We start from the raw sequence: 27469 nt of genomic DNA, 5'->3' as shown, positions 1-27469 counted from the left end.
GAACAGCACATACTGCGGTTGCAAATAATTGCCCACTACAAACTAACTGGACTGGCTTATGTGACTGATCTGGCTACTTCAAACGTAAAAAGGAAATCTTTGTCGCTACTGCTAGTGAAAGACAGCAGATTGTTTTGTTTGTTTGTTTAATGACACTTTAGAATTATACAGTTTCCAACAGTAACGCGACAAATGTCAGTGGAATCAGACGTAGCTACACTGCTGCCTGTGCACTCTTCGATAACGCCTTCAGGTCCAAAATGCACTTTGCAATGCTTTCCTTCTGCTGCAAAAGAAAGGAAGAGAGCTTTCAGATGACAGACTTTATGAAACACATTGAAACAAGCAAAATATGCATTCTAATGCATTTTAGATAATCCTTTCTAGACCCGTAAAATGAGTTACAGATTAAAAGGGATAGAATTATAGCTCATTAAGTCAGAGATTCAAATCCAAACAGTGATCTGCATTAAAGCATCTGCATGCAGTGCTAGGAACATATTTTCTTTTTTTCTTCTCAGTTTCATCCTGTAAGAGAAAGGACATTTAGAGCCCATCTGCAGATTTTAAACTGCCATTGTCTAACACTGAGAATTTTACAAGTGAGTTCCCTCACCTGTTACCTACACAATTTATCACAAGCTTAGCTCTGCTGCAACAAACACCACACATGATTCTAGCTTAAATCACCAGCAACACAAGCACCTGGCACCTAGTAAGTGGACTCATTAGCTTTTAATCAGCAGCAGGAATGCTGGGCAGCCACATTTAGAAGTCACCTAAAGATGACCTATCATCTTCTGGCTTAAGCCAGAATCACTGGACAGCAAATGTTTGTACAGGCTAAAATGTAAAACAGATTTTAAAAAAAGCAAGTACCTGTTGAGGTGTGATGCTCTGAACCACATTCTTCTCCACCCACTGAATCATGTGATCTTGTTCTTTCTGACGCTTTAAATTCTGCATAGCCACTTGATAGTCCAGCCTTTTCTTTACTTCATTGTACACTGTCAGTAATCTTTCTCGATAATTAGTTTCCAGCAACATAGCAATATTATTCTAGACACAGAAAATGAAATTAAAAGGTTAACATTCAGCAAGAATACAACACAGCAGAACACATTCTATAACAAAAGATCAGGTGGAACTGGCCCCGTCTGCAATACACAGAGGGTAAATGGTTTGTTACTTGTTAGCAGTTTAAGAGGCACCCAGATTACATAGCAGAGATCACAGTGGAAACGAACAGCAGCACTGCAACTACGTACTCGCTTCGCGTCAAAGAGGTAACTGCGGCCTTCGACCCGCCATTGCTCCTTCTTCTCCTGTTCAATGGCAGTCTCAAGGTCCTTGATAGCTGCATCTTTCACAGCTGAAGCTTCAGCAATTTTTTCCTGAAAGAAACAAAAAATATGTTTCAGAATGAAAGTATGATGCAAGGTGATGTGTAATTAACAGTGATCTGTAATTACTTCTGAAGTTCTGCACTAACATTTGAAAAATGTCTGCATGAACTGGATTGTGCCAAGGCTGAGGTTAAAGGATGGCAAGAGGGAAGAATCAAGGTTTATAATCAACTATTCTTTCAAAAAAAAATTCTGCTGGCATGTTTTATTTTTTAAGACTTATGCAACACCACCAACATAAGATCTAACCTATACCTTATTTTAGCATCATTCTGAAAATATTAAGACTCAGATTTTTATGATAGCCTGGACACAGCACTCTTAAACATTTAAGCAAACAACTTAGAATAGTTACTACTACATTTGATTTGGTTTCTTTTGTTACCTCATTAAGTTTGTCAGCAAAAGCTGCTACAGCAGACCCGTATTTTTTTACACCATAAATGATGATTGATAATATGCAGGCAGCTGCAACTGTCTCATGGTTAACAACATAGATTTCCTTAGAAAGCAAGTAAAGCACAAGTCCAGTTCCCAACATGTAAGGACCTAAAGAGAAAACGAACAGCATTATTTATACAAAGCATAAAGAGGCTCACTGAAGTCAGACCTAAGAAACAGCTAGTTTAAGGCTTACAAGATCAGGAAACGTTCCCTCCTACTGTAACAGAAAGTAGAAACCCAACACCACCACAAGGAAGGGTGCTCACCAGAAGTGGAAGCAACCTGCACCTTACATGGGATGTGCTGCTTCTGCTTATTCAGAATCAAGCAAAAGTCTCTGTTTAAATACTCTGAGGGTCAGCAAGCAAATAAATTCCCCTGCAAGACCAAGCTCGTGATGCTCTTTTAGCCTTTACTTGAAGCACAGGTACCTAGCTTCAGAGCCAGGAAGCACTGCACTGGCTCATCCTTCACACCCTCCTTCTGCATATGCAAAAAATAATCTTCCCTAGTGTTTTACCTTTTCAGCATCCAGAAGTGGTGGACAGAACTAAATAACTACATATACATTTTTAGAAAAAAGTAAAAGCATATTATTAACCTGTAACTCCTGTTTTAGGATAGAGAAACTGGAAAAACTCCTCAGGGATCAAACCATAACGAACTTCTCCTCCTTTCTCAGGCAGAGGTGGCAAAGGAGCCAAACACTGCTGAGTGGTATGCAGGGGTCTTGTGGTGTGCAATACTCTATAAACAATAAAAGAGTTTCTATTAAGCTTCTTATTAAAAAGACCCCAAAAGCCAACACAAAAAAGCCACCCTTAGATAAGGCTCACACACATTTCCAATTAAATAGGCTGGCATTCATTAGACACGCCTCCTTTGAGGAAGTGGGTGGGACTAGATAACCTCCAGAGGTTCCTGCCGACCGTAACTATTTTATAACGCTACAACATTAATTAGAAACATAAAGACAAAACCCCAGAGCAACGTTATTTCCAAACAACCACCAGCAGGTTTCCAAGTCGCTCCCAGGCCTCCTCAGAGCCCATCACTAGGAGGGGCCGCCAGCCCAGCCGGGCCACCCGGTTCACCAGCGGCGCCGCTAGGCCCCAGTCAGAGGTCAAAGCCCTCAGGCTGCCTGCCGAGGCCCCGGGCCGTCCCCGGTACTCACCCCACGGCGACGGGAGGCGCCAGGCTCCTCAGCGCAGCCGGGGCTGAGGGAAGAAGAGGGGCAGCGAGGGCGTCAGGACAGAACTCCGCTAGGACAGGACAACCCACTGCCCACCACCCCCACGCCAGGTAGAAGGTACTCCCCTCCCCTCCCCTCCCCCGCGGCTCACCAGCGCGAAGAACGAGGCGGGAGAGCATGGCGGGCGGGCCGAGCCGGGCAGCGACACGACCCACTTCGTCCCGGTGACCGCCGGGCGCCTCCGCACCAAGATGGTGGTAGGGAAGATCTCGCGAGAGGAGCACGACGGGGCGGGCCGGGCCGGGAACTCTCGCGAGAGGCAACGGCGCGGGAGCACGTGGGGGCGCCACCGGCCCCGCTCCCGCCGCTGCCGCCATGGAGGAGCCGCCGCCCGAGCAGCCCCCGCCGCCCCCCGCGGCCCCGGCGGACGGGGAGGCCGCAGCCGCGGCCGGCCCCGAGTGGAACATCCCGCCCAACGCGCCTGCCTGCATGGAGCGGCACCTGGAGGGCGCGCACTACCGCGCAGGTAGCGGGGCCGCGGGCAGGCCGGGCCGGGGAGGGAGCGGGGGCGCGGGGGCCGGGCCGAGCCTGTCAGGGAGCGGCGGCGGGCGCTCACCGGTCTGTCCCCTCGGCTCTCCCGCAGACGGGGCCCTGCTGCTGGGCGCCTCGGGGCTGAGCGGGCGCTGCTGGACTGGCTCCCTCTGGGTCTTCGCCGACCCCCGCCGCGCCCCCAGCGAGGGCTTCTGCACCGCCGGCGTCCAGACGGAAGCGGGTGTCGCCGACCTGTGCTGGGTGGCGGACAGGGGCATCCTGGTGGCCTCCGACTCCGGTAAGCAATGGGGATTCCCCCCCCAGGCTGAGGTGTGTGCACCCCCTCACCCCCCCGCCCGGCAGATGTGGGTCCTCCCCCCTCACTCCCCCCACTCTAGGTGGGTCTCCCCCACCTCACCCCCCCGCTGAGGTGGGTGCTCCCCCGGCTTCCCCCAGGCGCCGTGGAGCTGTGGGAGCTGGATGAGAACGAAACCCTCATCGTTAACAAGTTCTGTAAATACGAGCACGATGACATCACGATGACGGTGGCCGTCCTGGCCGGCAGCACTCAGGCTGTCAGCGGTGGCATGGACTTCTGGTGAGTGGCCCCAGGCCGGCTGCCATGTGCTAGGGCTGGTGCTGGATGCTGACTGCTCACTCTTGTCCACAGCGTGAAGGTCTGGGACCTCCCACAGCAAACGGTGCTACACTCCTACAGAGGTGAGTGCCACGCTGGCCCTGGCCCCTAGCTCCTCCTGGCCCCTCACTGGTTGCTGCAGCATCACTGGTTGTCTCCCACTTACTGAGCCACGCTTGGGGCCGTGATCTAATGTTTACTAGTCTGTGAAGTTTCTGACACAGCCTTTTATTTTGTCTGTTGTTCATTTCTGTCTGCAGAACGAATGCTGTAAGGCTTACCTTGCCATGCATTTCTTAAGTGTATTTTAGAGTACTACTTCTGTACTGAAATCTTTCCTTCACCTGCATATGATTGTGTGGTCTCCTAACCCATATTTGTTTTGAACAGCAGCACATTGGAGATGTTGATCTCTGGAGATGTGGTATTGTGATCTCCAGCCACAGCAGAAGCCATACTCTGCTTGATCCTCTCCCCCCAGCCCCTTTGTAACTGACCTCTTGTCTGGAGAGTCTTCCTCAAGCTTGTGCATGTCACAGGGACTTGACTGCAGTGGCTGTGGTTCGATTTGGCAGCTCATCAGTTTGGTACAAAGCAGTTGGCTATTACCAAGTAGAAGTTACCCTGTATCTGGGCATAAACTATTCTTATTTATATTGCTGTGCCTTCAGAGGTCCTTGGGAATACGTGGGAAAGTTGGATACAATCTTTGAGCCTCTTTATCCTTTTGTGCTTTTGGTAGCTCACTCCGATTCAGTGACATGTGTGGCTTCCTGTCCTGGTAAGGACACTGTGTTCCTGTCCTGTGCTGAGGTAAAGCTCTCTCTCGCTCGTTCTGTAAATCTACCCAATAAAAATGAGATACAGCTTCAGTTATTTACAGTTAAATGCACTTACTGAGAAACCACCTGTTGTGTTGCAAGCTGCATACATGTGTTATTTCAGTTTGCAGTCTGATGAGTTGACAGTCGGCTTACCAAGCTGATTTCTACAGGTTTGTATTAAAATCTGGGAGCTCCTTGGCTTGTCCTGGGGATGACTGAAGGAGCTAACTTGCAGTTAACGGCAGCATCATTTCAACACAAAGGAAGAGGTGGTGTGGTTTGGAATTTGGGTCAATAGTAGTTCTGCAGTGAATCTGAATTTATGCCTACTCCCTACCACAAAGAAATTGTAAAAACCTTTTTGTTCACTTTGGATTTGTAGGACAGCAGAACTCTACTCTGGGACACCAGATGCCCCAAACCAGCTACTCGAATTGGTATGTTTCTCTATGCAGTCACTGCTTGTGTATGAGTTTTTGTTGGAAGAAACAAATTATTTTATGCCAGACTTCGCTACATCTAATGACAAATCAAGGGGTGTGACCATTTAGGCAGAAAAGTCTATTAAAACCAAAAGAAGTCTAACTATCACAGAAGTACAATAAGTGTTAAAATATTCGTCTTAGTGGCCTAGCAGTGCTAAATGAGATAGTGCGGCAACATCTTTGTGCTGACTCTTTTCACACTCATCCCACTTCATTTACTCACAGTTTGCAGTGCCTGTAATCACGTCCCTACCTCAGTCATGTGGCATCCACAGAAAAGTGACATCTTTGCTTTGGGTAAGAAGTGACCTTATTATTTGACTTTCATCAGACAAACCAAGGTCTGTCTGTTCTCATGACAGTTCTGCTAATAACTTCATTCTTTCTCTCTTAAAGGTGATGAAAATGGAACAGTTGCACTAGTAGACACAAGGAATCCCGATTCTGCCCTCAGCGCCACTGTGCATACCCGAAGTATCACAGGGTTTGCATTTTCTGCACATAGGTACAGTCTGATGTACTGGCATAGAATGTGTGATTACATACACTTGAAAGCCTTATTTTTTTTTAGAATAAATGTACGAGTACTAGGTTTGGTCTTTTTATCAAGAAGATCAATAGTGAAGAATAGAGGAAAACGAACAATATCTCATTTTTTATAAGACGTGTGAATGTACATGAGAACACTTTGGCAGTATTCAGATTTATTGACCTGGTCACTGTGGGAATTTTTCTAATTACAGTCACCTCTGCCTGAAGGAGGATTACTTGCTTTCCAATGCTAATAGAATATTCTTGCTTCATATGCTGGCAACCTGCCAAATGATCAAGAAAACATTTTTGTAAGACTTAGTGTGTTAATTTACTGTACCTCGGTCAGCTCACTAAGTGTGTTTTTCACAAGTTTATCCTCAAGAAGCTTTCTTGTATTTGATTGTTCTAACTGTGGTCTCATCTCTGTCCTCTCTAGTTCACCCTTACTGGCTTCGATCAGTGAAGACTGCTCAGTAGCTGTTCTTGACTCAGAGCTCTCAGAGGTGTAAGTACTAGGCGGACTGTATTCATTACTGTGGCTGTTTGTCTTGCTGCCTTCCCATTAAGTTGGTTATTTATCCATATGCTGAGTGGAAAACACGATTCTGCTTAAGTGGGGGAGCATCATTCTAATAAACTAGCAGTTAGGAATTGCAGAAGCCCATAAACTGTTAAGTGACAATGCTTTATGGCTAACGGACTGTTTGTGTCTTCCAGGTTCAGAAACCGTTCTCATCAAGACTTTGTAAAAGGCTTATCATGGTCTCCTTCAGACAATGCCTTGCTCACCACAGTTGGATGGGATCATCAGGTTTTACATCACACTGTCCCCATACCAACTGGTGAAGCTTCTGGAGTCAACTGTGTAAAAGAATAGTTTTATAAACTCATGGTCCAAATTCCTTCCTGGCATTACTTTGATTCTGCTGAAGTCAAAGGTGTGTGTGAACTGGAGTGGGTATGGTCTGTTGTCTGCCTTGAAGCTTGTGACTAAGAAGATTCCTGTAGTAATTTTGAGTTAGGCATAAGTTAGTTACAAACCAAGCTTTACCCTCTCAGGAGCTGGCTTCACCTGTGATAAGACTTCAATATTTTACCCAGAGAAAATTGACTTCAGGCACAGAGGAGAGAGACAGGGAATTAGGTATAATTGGGGGGGGAAAAAAAGAAAAAAAAAAAAAGAAAAAAAAAAAAAAAAAAGGACTTGATCCCTCCCTCAGTTCTGCAAACCATCCATGGAATTAATAGAAGCATTTTTTTGGGGAGGTTAAAAACAGAACCTCTTGTTAGTTGGATGTGAGAGCCTCACTTTCGCGTAAAGTTCTTTGCTACGTAAATAAATTCTTCCAACCCAATGGGGAGACATATGTTAGCATTTAAAGACTAGAAGGGTACCACTGTTGTCCTTAAAGCAGCATTTGGTTTAGGGCTGGTCTTCAATATCTGCTAGCGTGGATCCTGTGGCGAGCGCTGTTTATGTGCTGGTATCAGAATAGCAGCGTTTGGTGTGAGGAGTCTCGGATGCTGTGTGCTAAGGATCCCAGCTGTAGCCCTGTAATTAAACACCTTCGTGATAGCACGTGATACTGCGACCTGTGATGCTCAGCATTGGCCTGGCAGCTGAGGCCAGCTCAAAGGGGCTGTTAACTGTAGGAAGTTAGCACTGTTTGACACCGTGCTTCATCTCCTCTGTGCTGAAGACAACTTATTCAGAGATAAGACCTGTCAACAAAAGTTTATGTAAGGGGAAAAACTGGACTAAGGACTTCAGTTTTCATTTGCTTGCTCCTAGAAACAGACTCTGCTTAGTGATAAATAAGCCTCCTTATGCACTTGTGATAAGTGACTTTGTGCTGGTGACTGAGGGGGTCACGCATTCCCAGAATCCCCAAAATGGACTCCATGTAATCCTTAGAGGTGTTTTTGTAGTATACCACATACTTTTCAAACTAAACTGTTGCCCTGGAACATACTTAACTGACAAAAAAATCATTGCTCTGCATGCATTGCCACTGCTCTAGGCTCGTGGACAGAATAAAGCAGGTCCTGACTAATGAAACAAAAATACTATCGAAGTGAATGCTACTCCTGTTTCTTTAGCATGATGGCAACACTAAGATGTACACCGCTTCCAGTTCCATTATGCAGTTCCACCCCTGCATAAACATAGGTTTTAGTTGATCCACACTGTGCAGAGCCCACAAGAGATTTTTAGGCAGACTAAGCCTTCCCAGGCTCTGTACTTTTTTCATCTTTTTCAACCTCATTTGCTGCTTTTTTAATTCCCACGTGATATAGGTGTTTACAGAGCAAACTTCTCCATCTAGAGCAGTGTATGACAAGGAAAAGGTAACTGATTATAAGAACTGACAAGTTTCCTCAAAAGTACCCCTTGAACAAGCAGAAGAGTTACCTGTTACGGACCTCTGATGTGTACTGCAAACTAAAACAGGTCTTGTGCTGTTTGTGAAAAAGTTGTTTTGGAAAAAGTGGAAGACTGTTTTTAAATAAATCATAGTTTTCATTTGTAACTGGGTATATGTTTCACCGGGCTACTTCTGTAGTATCGAAGAGCCACCTGAGATCATTCACACAGTCGAAGTTGTGATTTCAGTCCCTGAAATTAATACCGTTCTTAAATAAATGTGCACCGTATTACCGTTTAATGCTAGGGTACTACGATTCTTCAGCACTGGTGCAAGGCATGCTCTAAGTCCTGCCTGTTTATTTTCAGGAAGCTTTTCTTTCCAAAACCTGAAGTAGGGTTTCCATTGTGCATAGCTAAAAATAAAAGCGTCAAATGTCAAGTATTAAACCCACAGTACGTTCCTCACGTTGCCACCCTGTGAGCAAAATACAAAAGTCCATGGCAAAAAGTATGATGGTGCAAGGTGAAGCCTATATGGACAACAAAGGTCATTACTGATGTATTAATCTTGGTTTTACAATTGCTTAAAGACTTGGTGTGACAATACCAAAAAAAAAAAAAAATTTCAGCATCTGGTAAATCTTTGGGCAAGGCTTTGCTTTGCCACAGGAGGGCAGCAGCTGCCAGCCTGACAAGCGCCACGGCAGCATCTGCCCCAACATCTGCACAGTTCTTTAAAAAGTACCTATTCTTTTACCACTTGTGATGGCAAAAGAATCAAGTATACAAGAGAAACCCAGAAGAGCGACAGCTTATCTAAGAGTCACTCATGTTGCGTTAGCTTGGCTCCTAGTTGTACCATTGCTAGCAAGGCTGTATTAGTCCCACAGACATGCAGGCAGCGTGGCAGAAATGCTGGCAATACCACACCAACGTTTGTTGACTTTGTAGTTATCTGCAAAGGAGGTGGAGCGAATTCTCTGGGTTTTGCGGTATGCTCACACCATCTCTGCACTACATGCTGTTCAGGTTTGGGGACACTTCTGTAAATACGTTGTGGCTAGAGTAAAAGCTTCAAGATACTCATTGCATACTTTCCTCATAAAAACCTGGTTCTGTAGCCAGAGCTGGATTAAAGAGATGAGAATGTAAATAAGTGTAATTTTTGAGTGGAGAGAATAAGCCACTGCGAAGACAAGCCTGCCTTTTATGGTGCTGCTTGCATTGCTCATGCTGTGCTTTCAGTTTTAACTACAACATTCTAGTTAGGACTTGCAAATGAATATGCAAGTTTCATTACTAATGAAACACTCAAAACCAAGAACTATTTATAGAAGCAGCACAGGCTGAACTGCACGAGCTCCTTTGCCAGCCTACCTAAGCAGCTGGATGTGAGGGGTGTTTAGAGTGACAGGGCAGTTAGGGCTAGCTGCCCGCGCATTCCTTGACTGGGCTTCCAAAAACACTTAAAATTGCCAACTCTCAGTAAGCAGAAATTGGACCAAGCCCTAGGAAAGCTGAAATTCAGAGTTGCTGAGGCCAGTTTGAGCTGTTTCCCTGTCCTTTTAATCTTACATGCAAAGATCAGTCTTAACAGCAGACGGACCACTTAAGCCATACTAAAAAAAAAAGTCAGATCACACATGCAATAAAACAATACGTCCGGACATATTTAATGCAAGAAGGTTCAATGGCACTCATAAATAAGACACTGTTCAACACTTTACAAGTAAAGGTCTCAGTTATACGACATTAGCAGGTACTTTTGAGGAAGAGGCAGCTGCAGGGGATGATTTTAAGTTGTATCAAGACTTGAATGACCAAACTGCATCAGAGAGGGTTGATGTGGGAATAATTCCATTGTCAGGCTGCAAGATTGCTGTCAGTGCTAAGGCTATAAGGTTGCTTTGCTCCATCGCTACCCCTTAGTCTCTTCCTCTTCTATTGCTAAATTTATACAGCTGGGAAGGAGCAGGAACGGGAATCAGAGTGCAGTTTATCTATGCGCTATCCTGACAGTTACCTGGCCAAGGAAGAGGGAGCTCTTCCCCATCCCTGCATCCTCGCTCTTCACTAGGGATTTAACTTTCTGTGTAAGCGCTTTGGCTGCCAACCACTCCAACAGTGGTTTCTTTGTAACACAAACAGTTCCCGATGGCCCCAGCATAGATGTCTAGTTGTTACTGAAATAACTAGAATTTTGCTTAAGGCATTCAGAAGGAGCTGCGATAGCCCAAAGTGTTTAAAGAATAGAATAGTTCCATTGCTTAAAACATTCATGCTAATCAGTTTCACAACTGTGAGCCAAGTCCTAGCTGATTTAGTTATAGCTTAGTCCACTGTGCATTCCCAGAATGGGTGTTCTTTGAATGAATAATGGCTGTTTCATAAAACTGACTTACATTATCATGCTTCTAATATTTAATACAAACAAATACCTGTCTGCTAGAAACAAGACACTCCGCGCTATATAACACCAAATTACAACTACATATGAATTGCGTGTCTGGGTGAAATACTAAAAGTGAAATTCAAAGCAAGTGCCACCCTTGGAGTTTCACATTTTACTTTAAAAAAACACAACAAACAACCCTAAAAGCAAACAAAGGAAAACCCCAAACACCACCAAACCAAAACCAACTTGTGTTGGGTATACACTTACACTTAGGAGAACTTTTGAGGGGTAAAGTTGCACACACCCACCTCCACTTCTGGGCAAAGTCAATCTTGAAGGCTGAAGTCTCCCAACAAAGCCTTTAAATTTAAAACTGCTTTTGAGAATTAATTTGCAGTTATAACTTAATAATTTTTTTGGGGAAAAAAAGTAACAGGAAGAAAAAACAATGAGGTTGCAATATTGTCAGAGAGGCTTTTTCATTGTTTCAAGTTAAGCTGGTGAAGCTTCATCCAATACTAAGACATGACCCTGAAGCCACCCAAGCAGTGTCACAGCTTTACTTCCATAGGTAAGTAAGAATCCTCGAGATGCTCCTCTTACAGAAAAACTTCCATGTTTTAAGGGCGGGGTGGGGGTGGAAGCTATTCTACATGACACTGGCACACTTAAATACCCAGGGAGTTACTCCATAGTCACTTTTCTCCATAAACATTGTTTAAAAAACAAACACCCAGATATTTAAAATGTGTTATTTCAATACTGGCTGGGGTGAGCATGTCTGGGAATCTTTCAAGTCACTGTGACTTACTGGCATAAAAACGCCATTTGAATTAGCTATTAGACTGATTATGGTACTTGGGTTTTCATTTTATTCACAGCAAAGTAAAGTTCAGAATACTTTGAAGCTGCTGCAATATTTGAAACAGCAGTTAAATTATTAGATAAAGTTGGAAATAACATAAAATGTAGAACTCAATGACATGACATTAATAAAAACTTCTGGAAATTCCACCGTGAAGGAAAATTTATCACTGAATTTTGAGTTGAATTGTAGAGCAAAATCTGCTTATATGCACACATGCATATGTGCATGCAACACAGGATAAGCTGGAGTGGAACTAATGATACTGTATAGTACTGAAAATAGAAAGTGCTTTCCATCAAAATAGACTAATGTCTCAAAGTGCTTTTAGTTTGTCAGTGACTAGAAAACATTCTCTACAAGTTTTTACACTTATCTTACAGTGATTTTCAGCAAGTTTACCTATGAGGAAGATTATATATTTCTAATTTCAGCAAGTTGGCTATTCAAAACTTTGGTCAGCTATTGTGGCACTGTATTGCTTGCTCTGTAGTATGAAATACCTTCTTTAAGGCTACTTGTATCTCCCACCCTGCCCCACAGCCATCATTAGGTCCTTCGGAGAAGCACTGGCGGGAAGCAAGGACAGGCTTGCACGCAGGTCCGGCACCCGGACAAGCACTTAGGGAGCTGGCTCCCGCTGTTCCCCTTCGGTGTGCCACTGCAGGCATTCCACGCACCAGGAGCACCTACAACCACGCTGGAACTTAGCTTCTTAGTCCCCCAAATCAGACAAACTAAAGCCAAGTCTCAGTATAACAGTTTATAAGGACTCTGTGGCTTTGCTTTTAGAGGTGGGGTTTACATAGGCACGAAGTGGCAAGAGACCCCCGAGGAAAGCACCATCAGCACAGCACCTTGGCGAGTCACTGACACTCACCAGCTGATAAAGGAAAAGAAGGGCTGCTCAATGTCTGAGGTCTCCAAAGTGCTTTACAGCCAGCCATCCAGGCCTCACAGCCTTCTTCCATGAGGAATAATTACCAACAGAAACATTTACAGTGACCAAAAGGTGCAGGAAAGCAAAGGGCCCCCAGAGGAGGGGGCTCAGCCCTTTGCGGCAGAGCTGCCCCCAGCTCGGCAGGACAGGCACTGAGAGCCAGGAGCTGTTTTTAAGGCACCAGCACAACAGATTCGCTCAAGGCTGTTGAAAGAGGTGGGGACAGAAGAGGTTAGGATCTAGACATCCTAAATGCTTTTCTATCCCATTGGCCTCACATTCTTATTTTCAATCCCCTACACGTAGCTATACACCAGCTTGCTTCCATTATGCACAGCTCCCACTTGGTCTCTCCCTACTCCCAACACATGTTGGATTTAAACCAATTAAGAAAACAAACAGAAAACAATCTCTCCAGTGGGGATGCTCTTCAAAGAGAACTAAGGATGCTTTTTGGTTTTCTTAGACCTATCAGGCTGCAATTTTGAAAATAATACAGGGCGGGAGGGAAACAGGAGAAGGAAAACCATGTTTGCTTACGTAACAAGGCAGCAGCCTGACCTCTGTAGTAACTACTCTCCGTGACGGTCCTTTGACAAGAGTCCAAGTCCCAGGTTCACTCCCCGCATTCTGCAGCAGCAGCTTCAAGCAGTGTGTTTGCTGGCTGGGTTGGGACCATCCCTGGTGCCCATGGAGAAGGAGACGACCAACCCAGGCACCTTCTCACCCCTTCCCAGCTGGATGAAGGCGGCGGAGCAGCCCTGCGGACAAACCTATCGGTGGCCGCTCTGGTAGGCGTAGGAGATGGGCTGTCGTGTCCCAGGCCTGACCGTGAAAGTGTTGGTAGGTCCGCCGTACTGCGAGCTGCCGTGGGCAGGTCTGGAGGGAAAACAGGGAAAGTCACTGAAAGCCAAGGAAACCCTTTATTGTTGTTCAATATTGCAATTATATATTTTATTTTATTTCTAGTGGAGCAAGGTGACTTTTGTTGCCTCGCATCCCTGTTCAGCAAGACGGGGAGGACACAGCGATGGGCGCCAGGGTCACGGCTGGCACCAGGAAGGAGCCATGCCACAGCCATGGCCCCGGGGCGGCGGGAGGAGACCCCGGCTACGAGCCAGCGCAGCCCAGCAGCACCGCGCGAGCCACGGGGCAACAACTTCCCCCAGGCCCCTGCTGCCCAGAGCCCAGCCTGCCTCTTCATCAAGGGGACACAGAACACAGGGAAGGGGTCAGCTCAGGGCGGCACATACCTGCTGGCTGCCACCATGCTGGTGGGTGAGAAATCCCCATTCTGCCCCTTGTACTTGGCATCGGCCCCGGCGCTGCCATACAGCGCTGCTTTCCCAGTGGCATCAATGGACGTCCGCCTGCCCTGCGTGCTCGTGGGGCCGTTCCTGTGGGCAGAGCCAAGGCGGCGGACCCCCTCCCCGGCCGGGGAGCTGTATCCCCCAGGGACGTAGGAGGAGAGGGCACCCGTGCCCCGGGGAGCTGCAGCTGCCTGGGGGTAGGAGCTGTCGGGCTCAGAGACGTACAGGCGCTTCTTGATCAGCGGGCGGGGGTTCGGGCAGCGGCTGAAGTAACCGGCAGAGCTGCTGTAATCGGGGTACTGGGGCACGAAGTCCCCGTTCCTCCTGCTCTTCTCCGAGGGCAGCGGGGCGGGCGGCTCGTGGCTGCCCCCGTAGCTGCGGCCGTAGCCGGGCCACCTGAAATACCGCGGTGCCTCCGAGCCCCGGCTGCTGTCGGGGAAGCTGGGGCACTTGCGGTTCTCCTGACGTGGGAGAGGTCCCTCGGCCTCGTCCACCTCGTTGCTGAACTCAGGGGGTGGGGGGATGATCCCGTAGTCCAGCGCCGTCTCCCCGTTCTCCTCCTCCCTGGGCACGTCGTGGCGGGCTGGGCCGGGCTGGGTCGGCTGCCCGGCCTCAAAGAGGCCCCGCAGGAGGCTGGAGGCAGAGGCCCGCGGGTGCCCGGGGAGGCTGGGGGGCTGCGCCTCGCCCACCGCCCGCGTGTCCCGGCCCTGCTCCGAGGAGCTGGAGAAGGATGGAACTTTGCTCCGTCCTGACCCCGCTGCAGGCGGCCGGGGCACCACGGTGAAGGAGCAGGGCTTGGACTCATGGCGGTAGAAGCTGGTGGAGGTGGTGTCCGATGAGGCGCTGCCGAGTTTCAGGGGCGGCTTCACCCGCGGCACAGGTCCCACCTCAGCGCCCTGCCGGCCCCGCTGGGCACGCTGCCGGGCTGCCAGGAGCAGCGCCATGGGGGAGCCCCGCTCCACCCGCTCGCCCGTCACGGGGTGGATCAGCACCTCCTCCGGCCCCGCGGCCAAGGCGCTCGGGGGGCTCTGAGCCAGGCTCACGGGGCAGGGCGGTTCAGCCAAGCTGGAGCCACTGGGCTGCTCGGCTGAGCTGGCTCCAGCCCGGTGCACTTTGTACTGGAAGACAGCTGTGTTGGGCTGGGGTGCTGGGCTCTGGGTGGGAGAAATGGGGGGCGTGGGGGAGGTGGGAGCAGGGGGCTCCTCTGCTGGTGCCTGAGGTGGGTCTGAGGGGCTCATGGTGCTGTTGGGGGACCCTGGATCAGGGATCAAGATCTCTGTGGCCTTGCTAACGGCAGGGGTGGGATGGTCCTCGTGCCCCGTCCCATCCTTCTCCACTGCAGCCGCTGGCGCTGGGAGTGGGCTCGGGGATGGTTTTGGCAGCACCGATTCACCTGGGTCTGGGGGGCTCTTCCTCACACGTGGGGTGCTGCTGCCATCCTCGGTGCCCTGCTTCTGGGTGCCGAGCCCCAGGCAAGGCTTCCCTTCTTTCTTCAGCGCCAGCACAGCCTCCAACTCGTTCCTGATTTTAATCACGCTGCGGGTCTGCGTGGTCGGGCTGCCCTCCGGAGCGGGAAGCGCCATGCTGGGAGAGCCCCCCTTGGCACCGGGGGGGCTGCTGGGCACCTCCTTCTTCTCACTCTCCCCTCCCATGGGCAGCTGCGCGTCCTTCCCGGCGGGTCTCGCGGGTTGGGGCCCACTGAGACTGGGTTCATGGCTGCCAGCGTGGTCAGTACCGCTGGCCGTGGGCCGCGGGGCGGCTGGCTTCTCCAGCGGCCTCTCCTCCCGCCGTGGGGAGCGCAGGAGGGCCGAGAGCTCGTGCCGCAGCCTGCTCAGGTTGCTGGCATCCCTCCAGTCATCCTCACAGATCGGGTAGTCCGGAGGGGGAAGGTCAAGGTCATTTGCAGAGAGAGGTTCGGGCTTTGGAGGAGACTCTCTCTCAGCTGGTTTCGGCTGGGGAACCTTCTCCGTCTCAGAGCCTGGCAGTGGGGACCGGGGACTGGCAGGATTTGTCCCTTGGCCGAGCCCTGGAGCCAGCTTGGGGCTCAGCGGTGGGGGTGTGGGCACAGCCGGCTTCGCGACAGCCTGACGCAACGGGGAATTTCTTTGCCCGGCTTCTCCTCTCGCGTGAGCTTTGGCCGCGGGTCTTATGGTGAAGCATGGTGGGAGGGGAGGCCGGGCATGAGGCTGCCTGGGGAAGGGCTCCTGCCGCGGCGGCTGGCTCTCCGGCACCGGGATGGAGGAGGACCGGGCTGGGGCCGGAGGAGGCACCTTGAAGGACCTGGGGAAGGTGAGGTGGGGCTCGGGACACTGCTTGGGCTGCAGACTCTCCTTCGGGGTGGGCACAGCTGGCACCCCAGCCTCAGCATGGCAGAGCGGCCCCTCAGCGTCCGCCTGCCGCGTGTTCAGCACCGTCTCGGACTTCCACTTGGAGATGCCGGTGGCAAAAGGCGCCGGGGCCCAGCTGAGCGGTGAGGCACCCGGTGGGGCTGGCGGGATGAAGTCTGGAGGAGCTGGCGTGCTGGGGGAGGACAGGGCAGAGGCCGGAGGTGGCGGCGGTGCCATGGCGGGAGGTGGCGGCACTGTCTCGGGTGGTGGCGGTGGTGGCGGAGGAAGCATTTCGGGTGGTGGCGGGACTGGTGAGGCTGGAGGTGCTGGTGCCGTTGGAGGGGGCGGTGGGGGCACCGACGGTGGCGGCGGGATGTCTTCATCCAGGTCATCTCCCTCAAGAGCCTGCAGGTGCAGGTCCCCCACAGAGCTGTACATTCGGTAGTTCCCATTGATCTGGGAGCCAGAGCCTGCAAGGAAGAGCGAGAGCACGGCGGTGTGAGCACCTTCTCCGTCAGCGCTGCGACGGCCGGCATCGCCTCCAGCCAGCTATCCTCCTAGGAAGCCAGTTTATTTTGCTCAGCAGCTGTCTAAAGCCTGCTGAACTGTAACAGCCACTACGCCTCACCCCTTAGAAATGAATTCACTTTCAATGACTTCAAAAAATAATTAAGAGGAGACTCTGTTTTCGCATGAAAATCTCATGATCAGACTGTCTGCTCCAGAGCTCGGTACACATCCTTCCTTCCCCAAGGGCATGGTACTGCCGAGTGCTCAGAGCCGGCCAGGACTCGGCAGAGAAGTTTCCTTACCAAGAGCTGCTTTTTCCTCAAAGTGTTCTGGCACCGACGGCGTTGGCACAGCCACCCCGTGGGATTCTTGGGCATTCTGCAATAGTTCAGAAAAGGGAGCTGTTAGTTTTATGCCCAGGGTATCAGAGCGAAGCGCTGACAAGCCGGCCCTCGCCTGCGCACTGGTAATTTGTCTACACAAACAGCAGCCTGATGGGATCCAGGGCCATTCCCAAGACCGTGCGGTCCCTGCTGTTGACAGGGTTTAAGGGGATGTGTGAAGTGACAAGGGTTGCACAAGCCATGGATACATCCCCCGCGCTGGCCAGGCGCAGAGGGGCTGGAGAGGAGCACGGCTATTTCGCATCCAAGATTAGGGCTCTCCAGCCCACAATCAGCAGCACCAGTTTCTCACCATTCATGTACCAAGCAAACATAATAGCTCCCACGGGTTTTTGTGGGTATTGCTCTCCAGCAAACACTGCCAGTTCATGCCGCAGTCACGTACACACCACACTGAAGTCACGGACAGACTTCCAGCTTTTTGGGAAACTGGCACCAGCATAGCTGAACACTCTGGGGAAAACTGCTATTTGTGTGGTTTGTGTTTCACTCTCAATTACTCCCTCCGTGTTCATGCTGAAAACTCAGCAGTGTATTTAGCTGGTACAGGACCATGCAATTTAGCAGCCTACACATTTGCAAGGATGCTTACAGCTAGGGTACTTTGGATAATTACAGCTACCCATGGCGAGATATTCATGGCACGCTGACTCACCTAGAGTGCTGACCAGGGCTCCTGCCCCATACACCTGCCAGCAGCAGAAAGCCTCTCCTTTTCTCCGGTGACTCACTGCTAAGATTGCTCTGCAGAGGGGCTGGAGCTGCTCATGAAATGTACACTAACGCACCCATGTCCAAAAACAAACCGGTGCTGAATCAGGCTGTCAGCACAGATCTAAGTGACTGAGGCAGTGGACTGGACTTTCACATACCAGCGTTGGGAGAGACCCACAGCAAGGAAATTACACTCCACGAGCAGCACAAGCTCGCAGACCCCATGGGCTGTGGTCAGGGACATCTCGTCCGGTTCCCAGGCTCCAGGGTCCACTCTGTTGTACCCCTGTCCACCCCAAGCAGCCGTTTGCATTAGATGTTCACAGCCCCTTGTGCAAAGGAAAAGTTATCTGGCCATCAGCCTGCACCGCTCAGTGTGGTGGCTGTCTGCATACAAACGCCCAGATAATGATTGAGCCAGTGTCCCCTGCCTTTCACTGGCATTATCGCTATTTTTACAAGAGATTGCTATAGGATTCCAAAGTCTCCTCAATCAAAGGTCACGATGGGTTTATACAGCCAGCCCCATGCAGGGCTCAGACTGCACATTATCGTTACTCACTGCCCTGGGTGTAGCAGGAACACAGGAGCCGCTGGGGCAGAGCCGACATTAAGAGCAGCAGCCGGGGCTCCTTCAGAAGAGCCCTGGAATCCCCCAGCTTTTGACAGAATAAGGTAATACACATGCCTTGCTTGCAAAGTCCATCGCCCTGCAGATGACCAAAGATCCCCTGTAACCACAGGGGAATGAACCAGGTATTGGTGAGCCAGGAGAGCACGAGTGGGAATTTGCATCCCTGGGATTGCACAACTGATCAGACAGCTTTGTGCCGATGGATGATGGACAAGCCAAGGTCTGACAGGGCCTTAGGACAGATCTGGTAGTAGCAAAACACGAGGTGAGCCTTACAGCCTCATCTCAGCCCTCTTTTACTGGTCCCAACAGATACAGTACGAGGCAGAGGAAAGATCCTTAACTTCAGCTGAAAGCCAGAGGGAAGGCAAAGGCTGACAGAGGCACTTCAAGAGCTGGTAATGAAATTGTGCAGAACAGTGAGATACAAACACCACAAAGAAAAAAACCCCAGCAGTCCCCATTTGCTATGGAAATTCATTGCTGCCAGTCTGCAGGGCACACTGAGGATACCTGCTCATTTACAGGGAAACAAAGATGCCTGAGCGCTGAATTAAAAGCAACAAATGCGTCACATGTTTGGACAGGAGTGGAGAGGGAATGGCAGTCGGAAGAGATCTATGCAAAGCTGGAGGAAACAGTCCACATTTCATAAACGAGTGGTAATTTTGGACATGTCATTCCAACAGGTCCTAAAAACTGGGCAAGCCTGTTTCACACCAAAAATTTCTATTGCAGTTGCTAATGCTCAGCTTCTCCCTCAAAAACCACCCATCCTCACGTCATGAGCTGGCTTCTAAAATAGAAAGCATCTCCAGCACGCTGCCAGTCCCCAGAGATGACTAGAAAGATTGTTTCCCGCTGCTGCGTCTGCTGGGGTGTGACCAGCCCAGCAAACCTCCAGCTGGTTCAGAGCAGGCTGCTGCGCTCCTGGTGTGCCAGGAACCTGCATTTCCAGTTTGCAGTTCCTGAATCAGATTTATGTATGCCGAGGATCCTGTTGGGGGGAGCTTTCACTGTAACCACCGGGAATGGCTTTTCAGTGCTGGAACAGGGTTAGGTACCCCCTGGTCCCAGTGAAGGGGAGCCTGCCTGTGCTCACGGTCCCCAGCTCACCCAGTCTCTCAGGAGCCCATGCTTCCTACCCATCATGTAGACCAGGTCCAAAAAAACCGCACCAAAATACAAATGCTTCGCATCCTGGGGTCTCAGAGAGGCCAAGGATCTCTCCGAATATAAAGAGCTACCCCTAAACTCCTTGTTTTGAAGCAGAGCTAAAGCAGATTGGTGGTCAAAGGAATTTCTTCCCCCAGGACGCCAAAGTCCTTCCTGCACCTGCAGTGCCTGGGAAGCCGGGTGGGCAGGGGGACACAGTGGTACCCGAGCAGCCCCCTCTCCTGCAATCCCTGCTGCGACTCAGCTGGGGACAGCCAAGGGCCGGGTGATCTGGGGGGAAGCTGCTGGCACAGGGGGAGCTGCCAGGCACACGAAGCCCAGCGGCCCCGCTGCCGGGCAGGGTGTGTGCGTCCTCCTGACTCACAGCTACCCAGGCAGCTGCTTCTCAGCCTCCCCCCGCGCAGGACGGTGTGGGGGTGGAAAGAAAGGGTTAAGGTGGGAGCTGCTGAACAGCCCAGTGCAGATATGTATGTGACAGCAGAAGTGTCTGTGCCAGATCAAATCATCATCAAACCTAATCAAGGTAATGCAAATATCCAACACAGACTGGTCCTTAAAAACACTGCTTATTCCTACTAACTTCTTCAGTTAAACCTGCTACACTCGGAAAAGAAGTACAGGTTTGTGAGGGACCCTCACAAAGGCAACTGAGGGGGAAGAGAGCCCCAGGACCAGCTGTGCCTCTGCAGGCAGGAAGCAAGCACCTGGCTAGGGTGACAGCCCTGAGTATTTGTCACAGGGACCTTGGTGATATTTATTCCTTTGCCACATACACTTCCACTAGTAGTAAAGCATTAGAAAGCTCTAAAAAGACGCGAAAGGCCAGTTGCACTCTAAAAACCTGGTGATACAGGGTACCAGCAACAGTTGCACACCCACACCTGTGCTACTGGAGAGGAGTTTCTCAGGCACTGGTCCTACAGTTACTTGACTCAGATCCCAGACGAGATTTTCACCTGCTGTGATCTTTTGGAAACCATCACAGAGGGCACAACCCCTTTTTAAAGCCTGTATAACCCCATAACTTCCTAATTATGCTCTCAAATAGATATATAAACTCCTGCAGCCCAGTTGTCCTCCCAATGACACCTGCACAACTCCATTAGCTCCTAATTGCACCCAGGTGACAGCAGACCAGCCCATTTTCTGCTGAAGGTGACGGCTGCTCTAAAAGACAGGGTTATACAAGGGAAAACATCCCTTGCTCTCAGAGAGGATTTCCTTGTCAAGACCAAAGGCTTTTAAGTGCTTTAGTGCCTTCAGTGACCTGCATGTGTCCCCACAGATTTAGCTATTGCCACCTCCAGAACACTTCTGAGCAATCGTCCGCTTCACTGTACCCCTCAAGGGATAAGACCTTTGGAAAGGTGCGCTACACCGGGGAGGAAAGCCCGCTCAGCACACCTGGCAGCAGAGCATGGAAGCCTACAAGGAGCACGTGTGGCTCCTGGAGTCCCAGCTGGGTTAAAGCCACCTCCGAGCCCCCTGCGTCCAGCTGTCCAGCTGCGCTGGCACTCGCTGCTCCAGTCCCTGCACCCGGCCGCTACGGGAGCACTGAGCTTTGCAGGGAACGGTTTCCCTCACCCAGAGATTGAAAAATCAGACTCTGCACAAACACCTCCTGCATTGCCTCCTCGTTCCTCTGCTGTAAACAGGACACAGTTTTGCTATTGCTCTCTCCAGCAACATGCCTGATCCAGAAAGAGATATGACAGTAGCGGTTAGATAAAATGCAGTGCAAGCCAGATCTATCATCTACACACTCAGCAATTTTTTTTTTAATTGAAAATGCAAGTCTGATGATGCTTACGTCTCTCGCCTGAGCACCTCGCCTATGTCCAACACAAGCCTTGAACTCAAATCACCTCCTAATCCCTCGTATCCAGCATTATTATAGAGTGGTTTTGCTTTTCATTTATTTTCTTCCCTCAGGTAGGGGATGAGAGCAGCAGCCAGCCTGGCTGGTTCTGGGCACCAGTCACACACGCTGCTGTACCAAATCCCAGCGGCGAGCTGGATACTCACAAGGGGTAAGAAAGTCAGCAGTGGCCGGACTCTCGGACGAGGTTTAAGCGTTGCTGTGCCAGAGTCAGTCATCGTCCCAAAGCGATTGTCACCATAATACACTTCAATCACATCACCTGAGGGGAAGAGAAGACTGTTAGCAGCACTGCATCTGAGGCAACAGGAAAAATAACATGAGACAGATTTGGAGGAATAGCTGGGTGTTTTGGAGCTGAGCTGGAGATGGAGGGCAGGGGGAAGCCCCGGGTGTGCAGGACCCCCGGGCAGGTGCTGTCACACCCCTGCAAGGCACAGAGAGCCTCCCCAGAGCTCCACATGCTCTAGTTTAATGAGCACAGACGTCAAAGCCTGTTCTGAAAGGCTTATTTCGAAGAGTAGCCAACTTAAACTTACCTCAAGAGGGTCAACAGTTAGCACAAGCACTCAGTGCACTCCCCACCCAGATTACATTTAGGGAAGGAAAAAGCTTCAGAAGTGACCGGATCATCTCTTTACAGTGCCGCGAGGCTCTGACTCCCAGGAGAGCCGGCGCGGGTCCAGGGCAGGTGCCCACAGAAGTGACAAACCAGCTTGTAAGCTTGGGCAGAATCTGACCTTGGCTGACCCGTCAGCGGCTGGAATTGAGGGGGGAGGCAACAGCAGAGCCTGACCACCAACCACACCAGCTGGAGGGAGGGAGCTCCTGCCCTTCCTCACCTGCCTACCTCATTAAAGGACAGAGTTAATTACAGGTTCGTCACTCAGCCCTATCACGACAACAGGTCCCTGTCACTTATGCTGCGGAGAGGGACAGCAGAGGCGTCCCTGACCCCTGGCTTGTGCTGAGCAGCAGCGGGGCGAGCGGAGGGGAGCGGCTCACTGCACCGCTCGGGGACAGCAATGCGAATGGGACATGCGGAGGCTGCCCAGGGAGGTTTTTCCCCTCCGTGTTTTGCTGCCACAGCCGCTCTCCCTGCTGCGGAGGGACACCGCCAGCGCCCACAGCATCCTCATGCATGCTGCTGGAACAACTGGTTTCTGACCCCTGTTGCAATTGGTATGGGGGGACAAACCGTGCTTGTCACAACACTTTCACACTTCAGCCTGCCTTACAGAGAAACGCTCTGAATGTCTTCCCACGAAACACTGCTATGAATGGAGACGCTACGGCAGGAAGCAGTTGCAGAGCCTTGGTGTTACAAGCAGGAGAAGCCATCGGGTACTCTGGGTTCCCAGCCCTGTGCTTTTACCTTGAACCACACCTTTTGGGCCGGTTTATTTCTGACAGTGAATAAAGCTCATAAAATTAGTTTAATTACGTTCTTTGTGTCTGATTAACAGCATGAATTAACAAGCAGAAGCACTGAAGCATGTAAACCCCACCTTGGCTGGAAGGAGATACACAAATAATTTGTAGCCAAGGAGACCAACATTAAAGAAAAAACAAGGTTTGAGGAGGAAGGGGGAAAAGCAAGAAAAATGGCTGTGATCAGAGAGCAAACTGCAGGAGTGTCCCCACCTAATAGACTGCGATAGTGGTTTCAGTGAGAAGGAAGAAGCAAACAGCCTCCCTCTCTTCCCCAAAACACAAACACCAAGAAGTTGGTGGGTTCTTTCCCCACCCTCCCTAAAAGCTGTTTTTGAAAAGCTGTGTTTGAAAGCACAGTCCTCAAACCTGACCCCATGTGAAAGTGTGAAGTACAGAAACTGTTTCTGTCAAGTATCGTACAGCGATTAAAAGCCAAGGAGCGGAAAGGTGAAGGTTGTATAAGCTCCGCATGCAGGCAAAGGGGCTGGGCTGCATTTCTGAGCCTCCAAAACCCAAAGGCAGCGCTTGCCAAAGCAGGGCTGCTGCCTGGGGCACCGGCTGTGCCCCAGAGTCCCTGACCGAGACTATGCAAGCAACTGGTTACTGCCCCAGCCAGTGTCCCTGCTCCCTCCCACGTGCCCCTGCTCCCACACAGCCCCTCGCTGGCCCGAAGCACTGCCTGTGCCCTCCACACACTGCCAGACCCAATGACTGGGGTCCCCAACCCATCACGGACTGCCATGGCATGTAGCTGTGGTGGTCACCAAGTCTCTGCCCTCCTTGGCCAGGCACAGATCAGGCAAGCAGCTACCAGGGAAACAGAGCTTTACACCAAGTTTAGTGAAGGGGGAAAAAAGGAAAAAACAAAAAAAAAAAAGGAGGAAGGCAAATGGTTCTGTGAGTGTTCCCACAGAAAAGCACTTGCATGAACAGCTGGAATGAAGAACCTGACCACGCCAGGGGCTGGGCATGAGCTACCACAGCCTCTGCTGAAGGTATGGTTTGAAGGCAAATGAATTCCACACAGCCTTGAAAAATGCCACTGAGTCCAGCAAGCATGCAAGCTTTTCCTTTCTCCCACCCACTACACCACAAGTTACCCTGGGATACACCCAGGAGTATCCATCATGCTATCGCTGTCCATATGGTCAGTCATGGCATCCTCCCCTTTATCCCAAACTTCTCCCACTACACAGGATTCTTTAAAAAAATGACATTTTCTTCAGCTTTCAAAATACTAATTAGCCTGCACTTCACTTAGTGTGGTCCTACCAACAGTTTAACCCTTCCCTGCCTGTGAGGGGCCCAAGCACAGAGGAGCTGCTGGAGTCGCGAGGACAGCAGAGATGTCAGCAAATGATTGCTTTTGCATAACCCCCTGGGTGACCCCACATTCGGCGAGAAAGCAGCAAGGATTAAGGCTAATGCAACATGAGAGTTTGAATTCAGACAGCTCTGTGGAGCGGCGATCGAGCAGTTCAGAAACTTGAAAGTTTTCTATTAAACAAGACACTAGGTAAACTCAGTGAGAAACTGGATTAAAGATCACAAGGTCTTTGATCCTAGATTACTAAGCATCGCTAACCTGAATGCATTTAATTAAAGCAAAATGAAGTGCTTGTAGTTGTGTTTTCTTTGCTAGATAAACAGGACTTGCCTGCTAAGAGCCTGTCACCAGTAAGACCTGTGCTCTACCAGCTTCGTTTCCTGGAAGGAGGGATCGGGAAACACACCCTCAGAGGCTGTCGGAAGCCGCTGGCCCTGGCTATGCTTTGGTCACTTTTTGACATTCAGCCTGTCTCGGAGACATTAGTGTCCTCTCAGTTATGGGAAATAAAATAAGCAATCTGCAACACAAGTAATGGAACTTCTTCCTACTCCGGTGTTGCATCACCTGGAGTAGGTGTAGCAGGTTTGACGCTGGGATATCCACAGCTCACAGCGAGGAGAGGAGGCGGCATCAGTCACTATATTCAGGAATCTCTGAGTCAGTGACATGCAAACCTACACCCATTCCACATTGCCTAACTCGTGTTTACTTTGTATGAAAAACTAAGGTGGGGATTAGCAGAAGCAATGGACTCCTTTTGGCAGTGGCGGTGGCATGAAGCTATGCAGCCAATGTTCAAGAAACATGGCCAGGGATGAGGCTTCACTAGGTAAGGCCGTGGCACCGTGGAAATCAAGGTACAATAAAGCTGCCCCTTGGACTGCTTAGCTGCGAGCGTGCCATTCCCCGTTCGCCACAACCAGCCCACACCGCAGCACGCGTTACTCCGAACATGGTCACTCAGCTTCGGTGTGTCACCCTAGCCTACACAAATTAAATTAATGATATAAAAGCCGAGAGGATGCTAAGGAGTGATTCAACAGCTTTGCTTTATGCTCAGATTTCAAGGACTCCTGGCTTTCACTTTGCAAACTGATCCGCACAGCAGTTCCCCACACCTGAAAGGAATGCCTTTGTACTGCAATTGCAGCCACGGAAATCAGGCTTGTAATAAGCAGGCACAGCGACTTTTTTTTTTCCTCTTTCTTTTTAAATCCAAACCACATCAGAGAGAGGCTTGAATCCTCCTCAGATTTACAACAGTTAGAAATCAGCAGTTTTTCTTTGGTGTTTGAGAGTTGCATGAAACTCTCCGTCACATTTTCATTTTATCTCGGTTTCACCAGCTTGGCCTTCAGGGTGTAACCACCTCGCAAGAGCTTCCGTGGCCAATGCTCCCCATCGCACAGCCCAGTGAGCAGTGCTTCCCTTCTCCAGCTTGTAAAGTGTTTGTTGGAGTCTCACAGCCACCAAACTTTACCCACCAAGCGCTATCTTTTATCTGCCTGGCTCCATTACTATTAATTTGGCTCCCTCCTACATGAGCCTCCAGGGCACAGTATTGCAATTAAAACCACAAAGAAATACAAATAAATCCTGAGGAATATGCAACCCGCAACTCCCCCTTCGCGCACCGGCCTTCAAGAAACAGGTTTACAAGTAAATAAGCCCAACCTGGGCAGGAGCAGATCTAACATGGCGTGGGAAAGCGCTGTGGAAGCGAGAAAAAACAACGGCTTCGCAAGTACTTATCGGCCTGAAACTGCTCCTCGGTCAAGTTTCACGCCCCGGAGGGAGCGCGGAGCCCGGCGCCCCCCGCTCCGCAGCCGAACGCGGGTCGCAGCTGCAGCGCGCGGCCCCCGCGCCCCCCGCCCGGTGCTTCCCGGCTGGGCGGGCAACGCGCCCCCGCCCCCCCGGGTCCCCCCGCCGCCCCCCCGGACACTGACCGGTGCCACCCGCGCTGTCCGAGGTCACCTCCTGCGTGAGGCTCCAGGGCGGGTTGGTGGCGAAGAGGGAGGCGGCGGCGGGGCTGGCGTGGCGCTTGCCGAAGAGGCGGCTGAAGGTGCCCTGCACGGAGTGATGCTTCTTCATCCTGGCAAAGCCCCCGCCGCGCTCCCAGCCGGGCATCCCCGCCGCGGGGAGCGGGGCCGCGGCCACCGGGGGTGGGGCGGGGCGGGGCGGGAGCCACCCCCGGCCCCTCCCTCCGCCCCGGTGCCTCCCGCCCCGGTGCCTCCTCCCGCCGCCCCGGTGCCTCCCCCCGTAGCGTCCCAGCCCGAGGGGCTTCTCGCAGCGCCCCCCGCCGCGGGCCCGAGGCGAGAGGCCCGGGGGTCGGCGGGCCCGCGGGGTGCAGGCAGCGTCTGGTCCCTCCTACAAACCCCCCAGCACCAGCCGTCGACCCTCGCCAGTTGCCTGTCCAGCGAGCGTCTGGGCCCGGGCGGCTGGAGCTCTCCCCTTCCCCCGGGTTCACCCCTTGACTCACCTGCCCCTGTGGTGCTGACCTGGGGCTCGCGCTGCCCCCAGGCTCTGCCGACCTGCTCGCAGGGCGCGCTGGGACCCAGAGCCCCTCTCTGGGACCTGCAGGTGTCCTGGCGATACAGGGAAACCTCAGCCGGAGCCGGGGGGAGCTGAAGTGTAATCCTTTCCCCCTGCCCTCTCTATGCTAGGAAGCAAATTATCGCTGAATTTTTTGGAAGTGTCTTACTAAGCACCAAAGTCCCCGTTCTCTATGTGGATGAGCCCCCCTGCAGATCTGTACTGGCTTCCACGGGACCAGACACTGCCAGAAACATCCCCCTCCCCAATGCAACCCCCGCGTTATTAGGGCTTGGGGCATTTTGTGATGCAAAGCTCGAAGGCGGTGGGACTTGACCCCAAATCATTTCTTGTTTCAGGTACAAAAGCTAGTGTCTAGCATTGCCAAAGATTTTCTGTGTCATACAAGTAAAAAAGGAGAGTTAATGAGTAACATTGATTATTAATAAATGCTGGGAGTTCTGGAGAACTTTAAACCCAAAATAGCTGTCAAAACATTAACTTGGAAATGAGCTCACGGGTAAGTTCATCCTGTCTAATAGCTATTCTATTTCCACCACATTTTGAGAGTCAAAATGATATAGATTTCTTTTTTTCA

At 50.8% G+C, this 27469-nt stretch overlaps 3 protein-coding genes across 4 annotated transcripts; 1 reads left to right on the top strand and 2 right to left on the bottom strand.

The window, feature by feature from the left end:
- Positions 1-129: 129 nt before the first annotated feature.
- Positions 130-3419, bottom strand: ATP5PB (ATP synthase peripheral stalk-membrane subunit b; the record flags this gene model as incomplete). The annotated part of the gene is made up of 7 exons (XM_080367714.1): positions 130-286; positions 880-1059; positions 1269-1394; positions 1792-1955; positions 2452-2597; positions 3025-3067; positions 3194-3419. The coding sequence occupies 7 exons, from the start codon at positions 3417-3419 to the stop codon at positions 215-217; spliced, it is 957 nt and encodes a 318-aa protein (XP_080223840.1). The 3' UTR covers positions 130-214.
- On the top strand, positions 3418-8589 carry WDR77 (WD repeat domain 77; the record flags this gene model as incomplete). Its single annotated transcript, XM_080367704.1, has 10 exons — positions 3418-3568; positions 3686-3871; positions 4030-4171; positions 4244-4293; positions 4953-5023; positions 5417-5471; positions 5745-5816; positions 5916-6024; positions 6490-6558; positions 6771-8589. 10 exons carry the CDS (start codon positions 3418-3420, stop codon positions 6928-6930), a joined length of 1065 nt encoding a protein of 354 aa, XP_080223830.1. The 3' UTR covers positions 6931-8589.
- A 774-nt stretch (positions 8590-9363) lies between these two features.
- On the bottom strand, positions 9364-26862 carry LOC308054601 (uncharacterized protein C6orf132 homolog). Of its 2 annotated transcripts, none has more exons than XM_080367691.1 (5): positions 26286-26862; positions 21722-21837; positions 17071-17146; positions 13875-16728; positions 9364-13500 (listed from the first exon to the last, which is right to left on the bottom strand). In XM_080367691.1, the coding sequence occupies exons 1-5, from the start codon at positions 26464-26466 to the stop codon at positions 13395-13397; spliced, it is 3333 nt and encodes a 1110-aa protein (XP_080223817.1). In that variant the 5' UTR covers positions 26467-26862; the 3' UTR covers positions 9364-13394. The 2 variants fall into 2 exon arrangements, with proteins under 2 accessions (XP_080223817.1, XP_080223818.1); XM_080367692.1 differs by lacking the exon at positions 26286-26862 and adding an exon at positions 26014-26115.
- Positions 26863-27469: the final 607 nt, after the last annotated feature.

This window comes from Falco punctatus (assembly GCF_963210335.1).
Source record: "Falco punctatus genome assembly, chromosome: 17".
NCBI classification, from domain to species: Eukaryota; Metazoa; Chordata; class Aves; order Falconiformes; family Falconidae; genus Falco; species Falco punctatus.
The sequence above is the reverse complement of the archived record's forward strand: the minus strand, read 5'-3'. Positions and strand labels throughout refer to the sequence as shown.

What these genes read in the sequence shown, in the direction of transcription:
- LOC308054601 (XM_080367691.1), bottom strand. Translation starts at nt 26,466, where the DNA reads ATGCCCGGCTGGGAGCGCGGCGGGGGCTTTGCCAGGATGAAGAAGCAT. An exon ending in GGACAGCGCGGGTGGCACCG is followed by an intron (nt 21,838 to 26,285) that starts GTCAGTGTCCGG and finishes TCTTCCCCTCAG; the next exon opens with GTGATGTGATTGAAGTGTAT. An exon ending in TGCTGACTTTCTTACCCCTT is followed by an intron (nt 17,147 to 21,721) that starts GTGAGTATCCAG and finishes GAACTATTGCAG; the next exon opens with AATGCCCAAGAATCCCACGG.